Source organism: Nyctibius grandis, chromosome 3, assembly GCF_013368605.1.
Source record: "Nyctibius grandis isolate bNycGra1 chromosome 3, bNycGra1.pri, whole genome shotgun sequence".
In the NCBI taxonomy this organism is placed as follows: Eukaryota; Metazoa; Chordata; class Aves; order Nyctibiiformes; family Nyctibiidae; genus Nyctibius; species Nyctibius grandis.
Window position 1 is genome coordinate 110,952,166 of NC_090660.1, and position 16,907 is coordinate 110,969,072.

General features: G+C 42.2%; 1 protein-coding gene across 1 annotated transcript in view; it reads left to right on the plus strand.

The window, feature by feature from the left end:
- Positions 1-13,154: 13,154 nt before the first annotated feature.
- DENND3 (DENN domain containing 3) overlaps positions 13,155-16,907 on the plus strand; it is a 43,875-nt gene continuing 40,122 nt past the window's right edge. Inside the window, exon 1 of the mRNA XM_068396544.1 lies at positions 13,155-13,263. Coding sequence (XP_068252645.1) covers positions 13,180-13,263 — 84 coding nt within the window. The 5' untranslated portion in view covers positions 13,155-13,179. The remainder of the gene's footprint in view (positions 13,264-16,907) is intronic.

Below are 16,907 nucleotides of genomic sequence, written 5' to 3' on the forward strand. Positions count from 1 at the left end.
TGCAGTCTGTAGAGAAAACTACACGTAACTGAAAAAACTGATGACCTCAGCCTCCTTCCTGGCCCTTAGCTTTCAGAGAAACCTTGCATGTTCCTCTGCTGCAAATCAGAAAATGTCTTGTAACATGACAAAAGGAAAAAATGATTCATTGGGTATTTCCATGATGCTTTAGAGTCACACTATAGCTACAGGGTGAAAGCAACACTAACAAATGTTAAGCACTGAGACCACAGGATACCCATAAACCCCCCGTTTTTCAGGTACACATAGTTCAGGGTTACCATCACTGCAGGCGGTTTGAATACTGTCACCCTAAGGAGTGAGGACAGATGCCTGGCTGAGACTAAGCGCTTCCTGGCATGGAAAACAGGATGAATAGGTGAAGGAGAAACCTGGGCTAGAAAACTCATGGGAAAACCATGAAGAGCTGGGCTTGCTCTTTCCGCCTTAAACAGAATGGGAAAGGAGAATTCAGTAGCTGCGGCTTATGCGTCAGCAACCTCTGAATCTTTATCTCCCACACCTTCTCCCTTTTCCTTGCTGGCAGCTGGAGGGGTAAGCACAGCTTTTCAGAGCTCTGTCATAGACTACAGAGGTAGCCAGGGATCTTTTGTTATCATAGAGTTGGCATGTGTCTGGAGCTGGCTTTGCTGTCTGAAATGAGACTGGTAGTGAAAGATAATAAGGGGAAAACATTGCCCGATGATGTAAGTGAGATGCGGTTAGAATTAATACGAAAGCAAGGCTGCAAATTCTGCATATTTATGCAATCACTTGTCTGGAGGATGTAGCTGTTATATTTAAGTTCTGATATTTATTTTAACTTAGCAGAACTGAACACCATCTGTACTCAGAGAATAAAGACAAAACAAGCCCGTGTTGCTTGGCTGTTGGTTCTGTAAGCTCTTCGGAGAAAAGACGATGCCATAGAACCATAGGGCACCAAGCATCAATGGTGTTTCAAGCCCCCGTGGAGCGTCTAGGTGTTAGGAAAAATAAATCAGAGTACAAAAATATTGTATGGGGGGTTCAATAGCTGCCTCAGTGCTGAATTACAGATTCTGCTTGGTGCCAAAGCTTTTGTGCTGTTTATGTTTAAGGTTTGCTTTTTGGCTGAGCTGAAAACCAGAAGGCTTGGCTGTTGTTATTTCACAAGATTTAGATAGGTTCAGATCACTCGGAAACTCAATATGAGGGTTGCTTTCTCCCAAACAAAATTTACTGCTTTTTAGAGATGTTAATTTTGAAATAAATGCAGGCTTTATAGCATATTGTAAATATATACTGCAGCACCGTGCCCTGTAGCAGTTTTCTCGGCTCTGCTTTATTAATAGCCTCTTCAATTCCTTCCTGGTTAATTCAGATTGGTCTTTTTGCAGTAACTCTAAAGACTTCCATATTGAGATTCAGGTTTTGTTCCACAAGAGACTGAATGGTTCTGAACAGTACGTAAATAAATTACCTTCTTTCCTTTGAAATCTTTATCATAACCTGCAGGGGTAATCATGCATGTCATTATGAAGAGGTGATCGTATCTTCTTCAAGTCAGTCAGCTCTCTAATGGTGCTGCAATATATTGGCAGCAAATCGCTGTAAGAAAGCTTCCGTGAAAAATCTTGTTAAATCCGGGAGAAAACCCAGGGAAATATGAATTCAAGAACAGACTTGGCAGGAAAATCTGTTCATAGATTTGTTTATGAACTCCTCTAATGTGCTTTCTTAATTAAACAATGCTGCTTTCTTGTGAGTATAGCCAAGGAAAGACCAGAAAGACACAACAAACTTTGTTGAACCAGGTTTTACTAGAAGCATGTACTCTGGTCATTAAAGACACATGGATTCTATCAGTGTGTGATCAACTTTTTGACCTATGAGCAACTTGCACTGCCTGAAGAAAGGCCTGAAGGGGAATGGCTCACGTGGTTGTGCCCAACTACGCATTCCTAGCATGCTTTAAAAATTACCTCTCTCTTGGTGCAATACTGGACAGAGCAAAACGATACATTTCACAATTTATATTACTGTCATTTCAAGCCATGTTTGGTGAAGGGGCCAAAATGCAATCTGATAAAAGATGTAAACCAGCTTTCTTTTCAAACAATGGCAGAACTTTAACAAAGAAATACCAGAAAGCAATTAGTTCTTGTTGTCGTGCTGTTATCCGCATGCCTTGGATCAGTGCCCTGCTCTGTAGGGTAACTGTACCACACTCAGAGAAACGCCTCCTGCCCTGAGGCATTTACAGTCTAAGGTTACAATGCAATAACGAGTCGTGTGGGCTTGATTCTGAAGAAGAAACTGAGGGCTGAAAGCTTAATTTTAGAGAAGAGGCAGCAAGTGAACTTGCCAATACATAACACATGGATGAGAACAAAATTAATGAGAAAACACAGTTGTTTAAGCCTTCGGTCTGCATAACCTGACAACCCAAAAGAAGTCACAGAATCACAGAATCACAGAATCAATCAGGTTGGAAGAGACCTCTGGGATCATCGAGTCCAACCATTACCCTGACACCACCATGGCAACTAGACCATGGCACTAAGTGCCATGTCCAGTCTTTTCTTAAACACATCCAGAGATGGTGACTCCACCACCTCCCTGGGCAGCCCCTTCCAATGTCTAATGACCCTTTCTGAAAAGAAATGCTTCCTAATGTCCAACCTGAACCTCCCCTAGCGAAGCTTGAGGCTGAGTCCTCTTGTCCTGTCGCTAGTTGCCTGGGAGAAGAGACCAACTCCCACTTCACTACAACCTCCCTTCAGGCAGTTGTAGACTGCAATAAGGTCACCTCTGAGCCTCCTCTGTCTGTCTTTTTTAGCCAGGACTTAAAAATAAATACTGTCCTCTGCAGAAGTACTAATAAATTTGTTTCCAACTCTAGCTTGGGCTATATCTATTTTTAGTTTTTCAGACAATTGTACTTAATACATGCTCTGAAAATTCTATATAGTTTTATATTACATAATTTGCCCTCAGTAGGTGAACAGTTTTGGTGACAATATTACAGCAGCTATATCAGCAGTGTTTGCTGAGTCACTGCGTCTCTTAAGAGCAAGCTTTCCCAAAGCACACGACCAACTCTTTTTCCACTCTAGAATTCAATAATTGCCTTTGCATTCACAACAACTCTTGATAAAATAAAAAACTCTCTTTTTTGACAATCACCATGAGCGCTCCTGTAACATATGATAAAAGTACTTGGCAGTTGACCAAACTGGGCTCCTGATGTTGTGCGTGCTCTGTAAACATAGAAAACTAAGAGCCACCCTTCAGAAGGATCATCTTAAGTGAGGAAGCCAGAGTTGTCATAGACGGTTTGCTCTTTCTGACACTTGAAAATTGGACATAAGGTTATCTTTGTGGAATATGAACCTACATTTATAATTTTCAGTCATTTCCATTTATGTCAGGTTATGTTGCTTCACCAAGTTGAAATGTTATATTTTGGTGGTTTTCTCCTGCTAGAAGATTTGAAGATTTGAGGTAAATCAACCCTGGGCTGCCCAGGGAGGTGGTGGAGTCACCATCTCTGGATGTGTTTAAGAAAAGACTGGACTTGGCACTTAGTGCCATGGTCTAGTTGACAGGGTGGTGTCAGGGCAACGGTTGGACTCGATGATCCCAGAGGTCTCTTCCAACCTGGTTGATTCTGTGATTCTGTGAACTCAACTCTGAAAAGTTCTCCAAACACCAAAGAAAGAGAAATTGAAATAAGGAAAGGCAGCATTAGATTCAGCTGTGCCAGAAAAGAAAGCCTAAATTGCTCTAAAAGGGATTTCTTAAAATACCTTTGATGAATAATTCACCTTTGTAGATGAAAGATTCTCTCTGCTCTTCAACTAACAGGATACCCCACAGAAAACTGAAATAGCTATTGTGGAGAAATAAACAAGAACCATAGAAAACAAGACAGTGGGCACACACTGTCAATTAAGTTTTCCAACCCCAAATTTTTTTTAATGTTAGGAGAAGCGCAACATGGAAAACAAGCACAGACTGTCGGAAGGTGTTTGGACTACTGCAATTTTTCTTTACGTAGTCAGCTATGCAGAATCCTCCCTGGCCTTGTGGCAGCACAGCATGCCTGCTCTCATGGTAGAAGTTGCCCCATGACGTCATCATGCAAATCAGGGATTTTGAAGCAGTAAACGGCAGTTAATTATTTACGAGAAGTTACGTTCTGTCCAGTTTCAGTCATACATGATACAGCAACATGTGCCTAATTGCTATATTTGACGTGTCAGACAATATTTAAATATACTCCTTTTATAGTGATATAGAAGTACACCTAAAAGTATATGATACATTTAGCTATGCAAATGGTTGAACTTTGTTCTCTCTCTGCTGCACTTTTAAATCTCTAAGGACCCTTGGACGCAAATAAAACAATACGGGCTTAATTAGTTATAGAATCAAAGACAAATGTTGTTTAGAAGGGACTTTTGGAGGTCTCTAGTTCAACTCTTTGCTCAAAGCAGCAATAACTTCAAAGTTAGATCTGGTTGCCCTGCTCCTCATCCAGCCAAGTTTCAAAAATCCCTAAAGAAGGAGATTACACTGCCTCCCTGGGGAACCTGCTCAAGTGCTTAATCACTCTCATGGTGAAAACTTTCTTCCTTATATTCAATCCAAATATACCTTGCTGCAACTTTCAACTGTTGCCTCTTGTCCTCCCACTGTGCGCCTCTAAGAAGAGTTTGTGTTGCTCTTCTTTATAACCCCTCTCCACGTAGATGGTGGTTAGATCGCTCTGTAGCCTTCTCTTCTGGCAGCTCTGCCCTTCAGCATACCAACCTCTGCCCCCATAGTGGCATCCACAAGCTTGCTGAGGATGCCTTTCATCCCATGGTCCATAGACCCATGATCTTCATGATGAAGATGCTAAGTATTATCAACCCCAGTATCAAATGTTGAGGAATGCTACTCATAACCAGCTGTCAGATTTCAAACTGTTCACCCCAACCCTTTGAACCTGATGGTCCAGACACTTTTCAACCACCTTGTGGCCCACCTATCTAGTCCACTTTTTCCCAACTTGGCTACAAGGAGCTATGGGAGACTGTGTCATGCCTTGTGAGAAGGTAAGTGACATCCATTTCTCCCCTGTCCTCCACAGTGAGTCATCAAGGAAAGGCACACAGGTTGATAGGCATGATTGTCCTTGGTAAACCTGTGGTCACCACTTCTAGGCACCTTCTGTGCTTAGAAGTGGTTTTCATGAGGTCTTGCTCCACAATGTTGCACTGCCTGCTAGAGAACGAGGAACATCAGCATGAAATGCTGTCAAGTTAGAAAGGTGTCACGTTATAATAACCATACTGGCTAATCTCCATGGATTCTCTTCTTTTTATGTTTACATTAGACTGCTATAAAGGATACTCGCTGTATGCTCCTTTATTGCAGTTTTACTTGATGCATTTTTTATCTGAGGGTAAACTGAGGTCACTTGGAAGCTAGTTATTTTATATGGAAAATACAACTGTTTTTGGTATTCTGGTTGGATCCACCATTAATCCATCTGGATTAATCTTCTTCAACAACCTTGTAATGTGAATATTTAAAAATGAACAACCTTATCATATTTAAACAGTTCCCAAGCTTAGAGAAGACTGGTTTTTATGTATCAAAGTTCATTTTATTTATATATGCTGTTTTTTCATGAAGAGAGTGACGTAGGTAGCTACAAAAAGATCAAAGGGAAAGTGTTTGGCTTTCAATATGTGTTTCACTAAGCTAAGATTAATTACTGGTGAAGTTTACTATATTGTACTTTTGTCGAGCTATGAACTGCTGATAGATCTTTTCTGAACACAGTGGAGCATTCCAAGAGATTCTTCAGATTCCAAGGACAAAACCAAGTTTACTTTATTAAAAAAAAAAGCTGTTCATAGTTACAAATTATGATATCTGTGCTTATGTATTTTAAGGTTTCTTACAATATACGAGAAGCTACTACACAAAAACTGTTCTACCTCAAATTTTATTTTCTGTATCTGACTATCTTCATGCACTAATTGACCTTTACTCTCTCTTGTACCACCCCCTCAGTAATCTGTTTCACCACTTCTGAATCTGCAGTTCTTCTACAGCACTGCAGTAAAAGGACAAATGTTACGAAGTCTTAATGCTACTACAAAAGCAGCTGCAAAACTATAAAAATCTGTTTGGCTGCCTGAGGTTGTGCCAGATGGTAAAGAACTGGAAGTGTGATAAATGTCATGTTAAGCAAGTCAGATTTGAGGGACACGTTATGCATCCCACATAAATAAAACACTGCTAAAACTGACCCTAGAGTGATTAGATTCAGGAATAAGCTCTTCTGTAGCCTCAGGAATATCTCACAATATCTACAATGCAAAGTGTTTCTAATATTCAGAGCACTCGTATTAGTCTGGTTCTTTGCCAAGAACTGACGGCTTAGTGTTGCTATATTTCTCTAGATGCAGGGCCTGTGATAAAGCTCAGCTTTTTTATTCCCCCTCTCACAGGACTTTCAACAGATTTTTTTTTTTTCTCAGAAAAATAAAACTACAGCCAGCCTCCTCATCAGAAATAGAGAGATGATGAGGAATAAGTGTTGCATTTACACCCAAAGCTATTTCCTTGGGCCTCAGTTATCCCATCACAAAAAAAATTGTGTTAAATTGAAAGGTCATTGTACAACTGGCTGAGGATTTTCCCTACTTGGTTGACTTGAATTCTAACATTTTGTTTCCTTCATATAAAAATTTTTAACCCTCTTGCTGTATTTGCACACAGAGTCCCTGAGAATGACAGAATCATCCTGGTTGGAAAGGACCTCAGGAGATCTCTAGTCCAACCTCCTGCTCAAAGCAGGGTCAGCTGTCAGGTCAGTTTGCTCACAGCTTTCTTCTTGAAAACCCCCGAGATGGAGACAGCACATCTCTAGGCCTCTGCTCCAGTGTGCAACTACTCTCAGAATGAAAATTATTTTCCTCAGGTGCAATCAGTACTTCCCCACCTTCAGTTTATGGCTGCTGTTTCTCCACCTCTGGCTGTGCATCTCGGTAAAGAACCTGGCTCTGCCTTCTTGATGACCTCCCTGTAGGTACCAGGGCTGCTGTTGGTTCCCCTGAAGCCATCTCTTCTCCAGCCCTGTTGCCTCAGACTCTCCTCACAGGGCAAGTGCTTCAGCCCTGACCATCTTGGCAGCTCTCTGCTCAATTTGTTCTGGTTTATCAATGTCTTTACATATCACAGAATCACACAGAATCACAGAATCACAGAATGTTAGGGATTGGAAGGGACCTCAAAAGATCATCTAGTCCAATCCCCCTGCCGGAGCAGGATTACCTAGATCATATCACACAGGAACGCGTCCAGGAGGGTTTTGAATGTCTCCAGAGAAGGAGACTCCACAACCTCTCTGGGCAGCCTGTTCCAGTGTTCAGATACCCTCACCGTAAAGAAGTTTTTCCTCATATTTGTGGTTATCCTACAGTCCTTTGCAGAAGCTTTTATAAGGTCATGGGATGACAGTGGAGCTAAAGAGACTTTATTCTCCTCATTATCACCATCTCCCTCCCTGGTAGGCCACAAATACCAGGTCACACAACACAGCTGCACATGTGTGGTTATGGCACCCTTCTCTGCCATATCCTACCCTCATTCATAGTGTGGCTTGATCTATCTTTATGTTTAAAAGGAGATGGCAGACATGAAGGTAATTAATTACAGCCATAATACAACCCAAAGACTATTCTGCATACAGCATATTAAATTAATCTGATATTTTTGCAGGTTAAAAAGACTGCTATGGGCAGTTCTAGGATACATCTATACTGCACACTGTAGTACAGGGTAGAGGTACTAGCTCAGGTATTTTAAGAGCATTCCCAGGGTGAAACGGAAGACTTCACTGCTACCTGTTTTTAGTCCTTGCACTACCTTATGCAGAGGTGGCAGAGAAACATTACAAAGCCCTTCAGCATATGTGGACAAATCACAAGGCTCTGAGCTTTAAGGGGTGTGTTTCACAAGTTTGAATTGGGGGTTACTTTCCATAGCTTGAGAACTGAGGAAATCGCAGACAGTAGCTGACTTCTCCAGCACACGGGCAGGTACAAGCTGTGGAGAATACAAATCCCATCTGGTGATATGGTGTGAAAACTGGTCTCGTGCTGGCATTTATCTGTAATGCCAGTGAAACACATCTATGTATTATTAAAGAGATGCATGCTGAATGACAGTTAATGTCGCAGAAAATTTGTGTTCTGTTATACCATAAATGGTGGCAGCACAAACCAGACAAGCCAAGTAAAAAAGAAAGAAGACGCAAATGGAACTGTTAATAGAGGGAGAGGTCCCTGAACCATCCTCCTTTCCCTCTTGATACATTTACACTGAACCTGGTGACCTTTTACAGAATAATATTGGGGTCAAAGTCATTGCACTCAGTTGGATGATACCTGTGACAATAAATAATTCTCATAGTAGGGTTTTGTAGCATTATTAAGAATGGGAATAAACGTCTGAGACACTGAGACTGATTTTAAGACTGTGCAAGGCTCTAGTTTGAAAATAACATTTCAATTTGCATAGTCAGTTACCAGTGGTTGTTTGGTTCTAATATCAGTGTAAATTTAGAAAGTGTGTTGTCCTGCAATGAAAGAAATGTTGTATCTGCCAATAAAGATCTTCCTCTGCAGATTCATGGAATTCTCCTGCTTCATTATTCTGGAAGAAGGAATATAAAATGAGAAATGCTGAAGTTGAAGAGAATATGTCAAGCTGATCTACCTGAGTTTTGTTCAAAACAAATCCTTCTGCCTATGAATGATCTTGTTAATAAGAACTGATTTTAGAGACAAAGGGTTTAAAATTCTGAGGTGCAGTGTTCTTTCACGGACTTCTAGAGACTCTGCAAAGAGTTGTCTGATACATATTAGAGCAGCATACTTCATGGACTTCCTGTCTTCTCTTTGGCTAGAACACACACTTCTTACCAGACAGAATAAAGACTTCTTATCTATGCAATCTTGCTTAGCATAGACACAGAAATGTGTATTCCCGTAAGCTAGGTAGTGGAAGGACGCAGTGGTGTGAGTTTCAGTTCTCACCTAAAGATACTGCTGTGCAACAACCTTAATCATAAGCGAAAGAGAGGATATTGAACTGAGCAACTTATCAGTAAACCTGCAGAATACAAATGATGTCTATATTCAGTTTCAAAAGGAAATTCCTGTAGTCCTTATATACATCATGGTGAAAGTGCAAGAGTTCATGTACAAAGTCCTGCGTTAGCCTACGTGTAGTTCTCAGCACTATTCGAGAAGATGCACAGGCATGAATAAAAATGAGCACTACAAGAACAAGCCAAATAATCGTAATATTTTGAAACTCCTTAAGTCACAGAATCACAGAATCACAGAATCAATCATGTTGGAAGAGACCTCTGGGATCATGGAGTCCAACCGTTGCCCTGGCACCACCATGTCAACTAGACCATGGCACTAAGTGCCATGTCCAGTCTTTTCTTAAACACGTCCAGAGATGGTGACTCCACCACCTCCCTGGGCAGTCCATTCCAATGTCTAATGACCCTTTCTGAGAAGAAATTCTTCCTAATGTCCAACCTGAACCTCCCCTGGTGAAGCCTGAGGCTGTGTCCTCTTGTCCTATCGCTAGTTGCCCGGGAGAAGAGGTCGACTCCCACTTCACTACAACCTCCCTTCAGGTCACTTAGGCACTCTACAACTTATAGTCCTAGAGCTTCTGGAGGGCAAATTCCTTTCTCAGCTTTACCTCAGAGCTGTTGATATCAGGTGGTTTTATCATATCCATTGGGAGGGAACACATAAGGGTTGAGGACTCAATCCTGTATGATGGGTACCAAAGATAAAAGAAGACATATATGTGAGGGAGGATGCTATGATGAAGATATATTGAATAGTTTGAGTTGGAAGGGAATCCACTGCTTGTGCATTTCCTTCTTACACTTTAGTTGGATCAGGAGGTCCTTACTATGATGGTCTCCTGCCTTCCTTGCCTGATTTCTTACACATGGGAATCGAGAGCTCTTGCACTCTAAGAATAATGTCGTTAAAGAGCTGCCAGCTCTTTTCAGCTCCTTGAGCTCAGTTTCCCAGGGGGCCCCCTTCACGAATTCCTTAAACAACTGAAAGTTTGCTCTCCTAAAATCCAGGGTCCTGACTCCACTCTTCACCTGGCCCATATCCCTCAAGATTGAGGTGGTTGCAGTATAAGTGTCTACAACTCAATAAGTCACTCTGAGCTCCCTTCAGGGTTGATGGAGAGCAACTCAAGCATTTCCATGCAGTCTACAGCATGATTGCTGGACAAATGCGATTCGCAGTTCCTAATTTCCAGCAGTAATTCGAAAGAGGTGAGGGTAGAAGTTTGGAGATGATTTTGGAAGGCATTTCAAATGTAAGGCTGAACATGGAAGGCTGTATTATATCACCTATGAGTATGGGATTTTGACAGTGGCCTTGTTAAAGCTAGAGCCAGCTCAAGACTTCTCATCTGATTGAGTAGGTTATACTTTATAAGCAAAATTGCATCAAAGAAACAGGTGACTTGTAAATTTATTTTCTCCTCTTAACAGAGACAGTCTAGCTAAAACATAAACACTGAATTTGGAAGCTGAATTAGATTTCTATGTCAAGGGAATCCTTAATTATTCAGATATGGCCCTCAGGTCTGATGAAGCCTTACCCATGTTGAGGATTTATCAAGATCAGCAGTTTTTTCTGTATATAGCTCTAAGCAGCCGAGTACCACATCAGAGAGTTAACGAACAAACAAACAAACATTTACTGTATTTGTGATCTTACAAAAAGAAAACACATGATAAAAACTGGCATTTCTTCCTCAGCTGACAATTTCTCTTAGGAAAAAAATGATTTAACTACATGAATCTTTTTGTAGCACAGAAGCATTCTTCTCTATGTGAATTATTTTGTCTCGTACCAGTGACCCCATATAGCAAGATTCATACTTCCAGAGTTCTGGAAGATTGAGATTTGAGATTTTATCAGATTCACATTAGTACCTTTCATCTTGTAGTTCTGTTTTGATAATAACTTTACTCTATCCTTGCTTTGAGGGCTAGATTAATTATGAAGAAGAATCACCCAGTATTTATCATTGCAGATAGCAGAGAAATCAGAAACTAATCATGATACAGATTAATTAACTACAGGGTGACCTGGATTGCTTAATAGCCTGGGTTCATTTGTAATTTTCTTTTAATGTGGTCAAATGCTAGGTCATAGTCATAGGTCAATGAATGTAAGATGTAGGACTGTCATGTTGGAAGAAATAACCCTAAGAGAACTATACAGGGTTACAGTGGATAACCAATTAAACATTACACCCCTTTTGAATGATTAATCTATCAGTCTTTCTATGTTTTAATTAGGTGGTTATATCAGTTAGAAATAGCAATGTGACTTACCGCCGTATATGCTGCAATAGCAACGCTTAGTTTTGGTGTTCATAATTCAAAAAGAATATTGGAAAAATTTGAAAAGGTTGAGAAAAGATGCACACAAGTGATTAGGAAAGAAATTTAAAAAGTATGAGTTGTATAATCTCTTAAAAATAAATTGAGATTAATAATCTTGAACTCTGCAAGGAGAAATCTTTTTGTAGTAAAGAATCTGTTCAAACAGCAGGCAAACCGTAACATGATGCTGTGGCAAAAAGCTAAGCTAAACAGTGAAACTAAAAATGAGATGCCTAATTTTTAACAGCGATTGTTAGTAGTCCCTATTGCAGGAACTCATGGTGTCAGCCAGAAGCTACAAATTCAATACAGGAATCACTCTAATTCTGTGGCCTGGGCTACACAAGCTAAACGAGATGATTTTAACAATCTCTTATGATCTTAAAGTTCATTAATATAAATCTTTGAGCCTATGATCTTCTGTCACTTTGAAGAAGTGATCCCTGAACTTCCAGGTTTTCAAGAATTTCCTTCTTTTAGTCAGTGCTGTATAAACAGTTTCCTATATTCTGCATTTGTGACTTCCTCTAAATAAGTTATCTGAGAACACTGGAGGCCATATAATCCTGAGCTTTAACACCACAAAAATTCAGGTAATAAAATCCCCATCAAGACCACATGTTGCGCTTCTGACATTCGCTGTACTTTTTGAAGAAGTCTGTTCTGAACCCTCAACTGATAAGAACCTCGTGAAAGCCTGGAGACATTCACACTGGGATTTTTTTACTTTTAGAATATGTGAACACTGGTCCACAAAAAAAGTTTGTGGCTGTGATGATGAAACTACGTCTCATACCTTCAGTTTCAGAGAAACTGCTGTCTGCAGTTTCGGATACTTTATGCACCGGTCCAAAGAGGAAACACATTTCTCTCAGTGAAGATCTACACAGAGCCAATACACACGGAGTGACTCATTGTCTATTTAGATTAAATAGCTCAAAAAGAAATCCCGAGTCCCCCAGGTTGTTTCTCTGCTACGCAGGCAGCTCCACTGAGAACACTGCTGCTCCACAGGCGAAAGCACCACGCAGTCTGCAGTCAGCTCTGTGCTTACAGTTCACTGAAACTATGACCTATGATAAACATAAGACTTTTATTTAGTGGCTGTCACATACCCCTGCTGAGTCACCTGGAACAAACAGCAGGGAATGGCACCACTTATCAAAGCGCCAGGCCATGACTTCACCCGCTGCACGACGCTGAGGCACCTCAGCCCCTCTGGCCCAACGGCCCCACGGAGAAAACAGCCCGGGGCTGACCGGGAAAAAACAGTGACCTCGCCCTGGGGTCGGGAAGCGTCTTCCCCGGGGGCTCTCCCGGCGGGGCAGGGCGGTGAGGTGAGGCGAGAGGCACTAACGGGGACTGACGGCATCCAAGAACACCCCGCCACAGCGCAGCGGGCGGCACCTCAGCCCTCAGCTCCCGCACCCCGCCCCGCCGACGGGCTGTGAGGGGCGAAGCCCCGCCCCCGCCCGGCCCGCCACACGTGCTGCCGTTCTGATTTGCCGCAGGTCCTCAGAGCGACGGGAGAGAGAGCCAATCAGCTGCCCTGAGGGGCGGGCTGCCTGTGTGGGGGAGCGGGCGCTCCCCCCTCCTCTCCCCGCCCCAGCCCGGTCCGGCCCCGCGGCCCTACGGGAAGGAGCCGCCGCAGCCCGGTGTCCCGGCCGTCCCTGCCCCGCTGTGCCATGGAGGACGTGCTGCCCTCGGGCCTGCTGGAGATCTGCCTGCTGGTCGGCGTGCCCAGGGAGCGGGTGAGGGCGCTGCTCCAGGTGAGAGGGGGTTCGGTGCGCTGAGGGAGCGCGGGGCGGGCGGGCTCGGCGGTGCCGCCGGCCGGGTGCCCCGGCGGGTCTGTGGGGCGGCTTCTGCCAGCGCGGTTCCGTGCCCGGAGGTCTGAGCCGGGTCAGCTCCTCCCTGGCCGGGCCTCCCTCCCCCGTACGGACCTGAGTGTGGGGTTACGTTGTTGCTGTTACCATCGGATAGAGCAGAGATACTTCAAAGAAAACTTATTTTGACAGGAGATCATCAACAAAGGAGGATAATTTGGTAGCAGCGCGAAGTAATTACACTTTTTCAAAGGTCTGAGCTTAGGTGAAGAATGCAATGTAGCTTTATATAAGCAGGAACAGCAAAATGCTTGAACAATACATATCCTTTACTCGGTGATATCCCATTTCCCGTCTTCCGTTGGAGATAAAAGCTAAAGATACGGGAATAAAACTTGGTAACTTGTATCCTTAGGCTGACAGGAGGTCTAAATCCCTGTACTGAGATTCAGATTAGTGCTCTGAATTTGGCACAGCCTGAGCAATTCGGATACGGCAGAAGTTGATGGGTTGGTTTCTGCTTTGAATGTGTGGTTTATAATTTGTTTATGAGTATAGGCACTTCACATGTGAGTTAACGAGTAACGTCCTCTTCCTGATTTTGCTTTGTTAAAACGTGCTGATGGTTTTATTAGAGACCTCTGAGCCGCCCCGCTGCGGGAGTAGCTGTGGTGCCAGCACATGCTGAAAAGCCAAGCTGCTCCCAGGGATCTCGGTTGTCTTGCTTGAACTTGGGTTTGACTGCGTGCTCTAATAGCATTAGATAAAGAAGCCTTTGTTAAACTTGTTGCTGCTTACTCGCTTTTGCTGATGTCAGCCTCTTAAGTGATATCAGCTAAGCAGAGGTTCAAATTCCAGGATCTCATTCATGTATACATTCAAATTGGGGAAGTAGTTGTGCCATAAATATCACCACCGGACTTTTGAAATCGGTGTGTACATGTTGTTTCAACACCTGCATGAGAAGTAAACCTAAAAGAAGGGGAATTTCTTTTTCATTCGAGCCCGCTCAGTTTGATCTCATTGCTTGCAGAAAACCTGTAGAACAACAAATAGGAAATTGGCGAGAAAGTAGAAACCATTCTGATATTCCAGTCACACTACAGGTTTTGAATTGTTTCTTTGCTCAAGGTATAAAATGAAATGTCAGAAAGGAAAGTAGTCCCTACACTTGTCGATATTAGCTATAGTAACATCCCTGCAAGCTGTTACACCACAGTGATTTCAGTCACTGTCTTAGGGCAAGTTTATAGATTTACTCCACTTCTTTTTCCTTCTGCAGCACTATCTACATGAGGAAATGGTGGAGTATGTTTTGTGTCTAATTTCAGTGAATGTAGAAAGAAGAGACCTTATTGACAGAAAATAGGATCATTTCAATGGAAAGTAGTGGACCTCGAATGCGATTTACAGATGAAACAGCAGGGTAAAAATCTTGATAGTGCTTCAGATCTTGGCCTTGAAAGTGTGTTTGTACATTGTTACCTTTATTGCAATATGGAGTAATAAAGTCAATGAAGTCAGCAGCAACATGATATAGCCCACTCCCAAAGTAAGAAAAGTCTTATATAACTGACCTGTTGTCGATGGGGATTCCAGGTAAAAAGATACGGTTTTGCACTGAAGCTCATAAAACTGAAGTTTCTGGGCTGTCATCCATCAATTGTCCTTATTGCCAAGATAATTGTCTCTCTAAGATTTCAATTTGAAGAGATCAAAGGCCACTCTTTTCAGCTAGAGATTACTTTTTTAGTGATGGAAGTGTGTATTTTATAAGAATGAGATGTACAATAGTGAGGATTGTACAGCCATCTTTGATAAGACTTCTTTCCCCTAAGTTATCTTTAGCTATAAAACTGTGTTTTGATATGGCAGGTAAGATGTGCAAGCTGTCTGCGAGATGTCTCAGATCTTCTTATCGGCTCCATCGTTGGGTTCTGTATCTACCCACCACAGTCAGTGGTACAGATCTTGTCTCTTACAGTGTCTGCATCATGCTTTCTGGCCCTGCTAATGGAGACATAACCGCCAAACCAATTTTTTTGGTCGTCTGTAATGCCCTCCTGGGTGTCGAGTTGTGCGAAACAAATGAGGTGTAATCAAGTTGAGCATTAGTCAGCAGTGCGTGCTTGTGGCAGTGAAAAGTAACTGTGTAACGGCCTGCATCATCAGGACCACAGCTCACAGGCGAAGGGAAGGGATTATTACTGTTATTGTTATTACTCAACACTCTTGAGGTCACATCTGGAATACTATCCCACATTCGGGTACCTTGATACTGGAGAACTGCTGACAAACGGGAGCGAGACAAGAAGCAGCTAAGCTGTGCGAGGGCTGGAGCACAAGGAGGGAAGAATCTCCTTCCAAAGGGATTTCTGAACTTGACTGGATGAGACCCAGAGCAACCTGATCTAACTTCAAAGTTATCATTGCTTTGAGCAAATGCACTAGGACCTCCAGAGGTGCCTTCCAACCTAATTTTTCTAAGGCTTCCTACTTTTCCCTGCCCAATTATTCCTTAAAGAAGCTGCTTCTTTCATGACATTCAAAATGAAATTAACTTCAGTGGTGGGAAGAGGAGAATGAGATCAAGGAAACACCAAATAGCTGAGATCACACTCCAGTCTGTGGTTTCAACACACTACCTTCTTGTTTGTGTCGAAATTAGTGTCGTCATTGTAAAAAGACTGTCTCTTATCTGTGCCCTGTACGGCACTGTTGTTACAGGAACATAATCAGTAAACGGGGATGGAATTGCAGAATTACTGGAGAGAAAAGGCATTAGTGTTTTTTAGAAGCTATGTATGATGCAAGGACATTTGATAGTAAAAAGTGACAGAAGAGAAGCATTTCAAAATGAAGTAACAGTAGAAGCAGAGAATAGAAAATATTCAAAGAATAGTAGAAACAAGTGAATATTGTTCTGTTGCTGCCTATTCACTATCCTTGAACTGAAAGGGTAAGAAAATATGACTTTGACTGTAGATGCTAATATGAGCTGTCTTCAGTGCTGACAACTGAGTCACTGGGTCAGCGGCAGTGCTGACAGTGCTGTTCTGTGGGGGGGGGAAAAATGGTGTTTAATGCCTCTGTTGTAGTTAAGACATCAAGGACCTGCCATTTTAGAAGCTGTTACACTGTGAGGCTATTAAATCGCTGGCTGTCAGCCAGCACTTTGTAGCACAGAGATGCCTTCAGTGTAAGTCAGGGATTGCCCTGTCAAAGCAACTTTGTGTAGAAACCTCTGCAGGGCAAATCTGCCAAGTTAAGATTGCTCCTGTTTGAGGAGGTCTGTGTTTTTCTTGCATAACAGCCTCAGGGCTGAGCCTTAATTCTTAGTTTCCTTCTAAAATCTTTAACTGCATGTTATTTTGAGAGTGATCATGTCGGATTTATCCGTGTTTCCAGTTTCTTCACTTGAAATGGGTGTCAGCTGCCAGCTAAGGAAAATGACACTTGAAGTTTTTAGCATGGCAGGATATAGCACTATATTGTAACATGCTTTTTAAAGTCATTGCTATGTATCTTTTGAATATCCCAGTGGATACTTATCTGAACTTTTTATCTTTTGCACTCTAATTTCTTTCTAG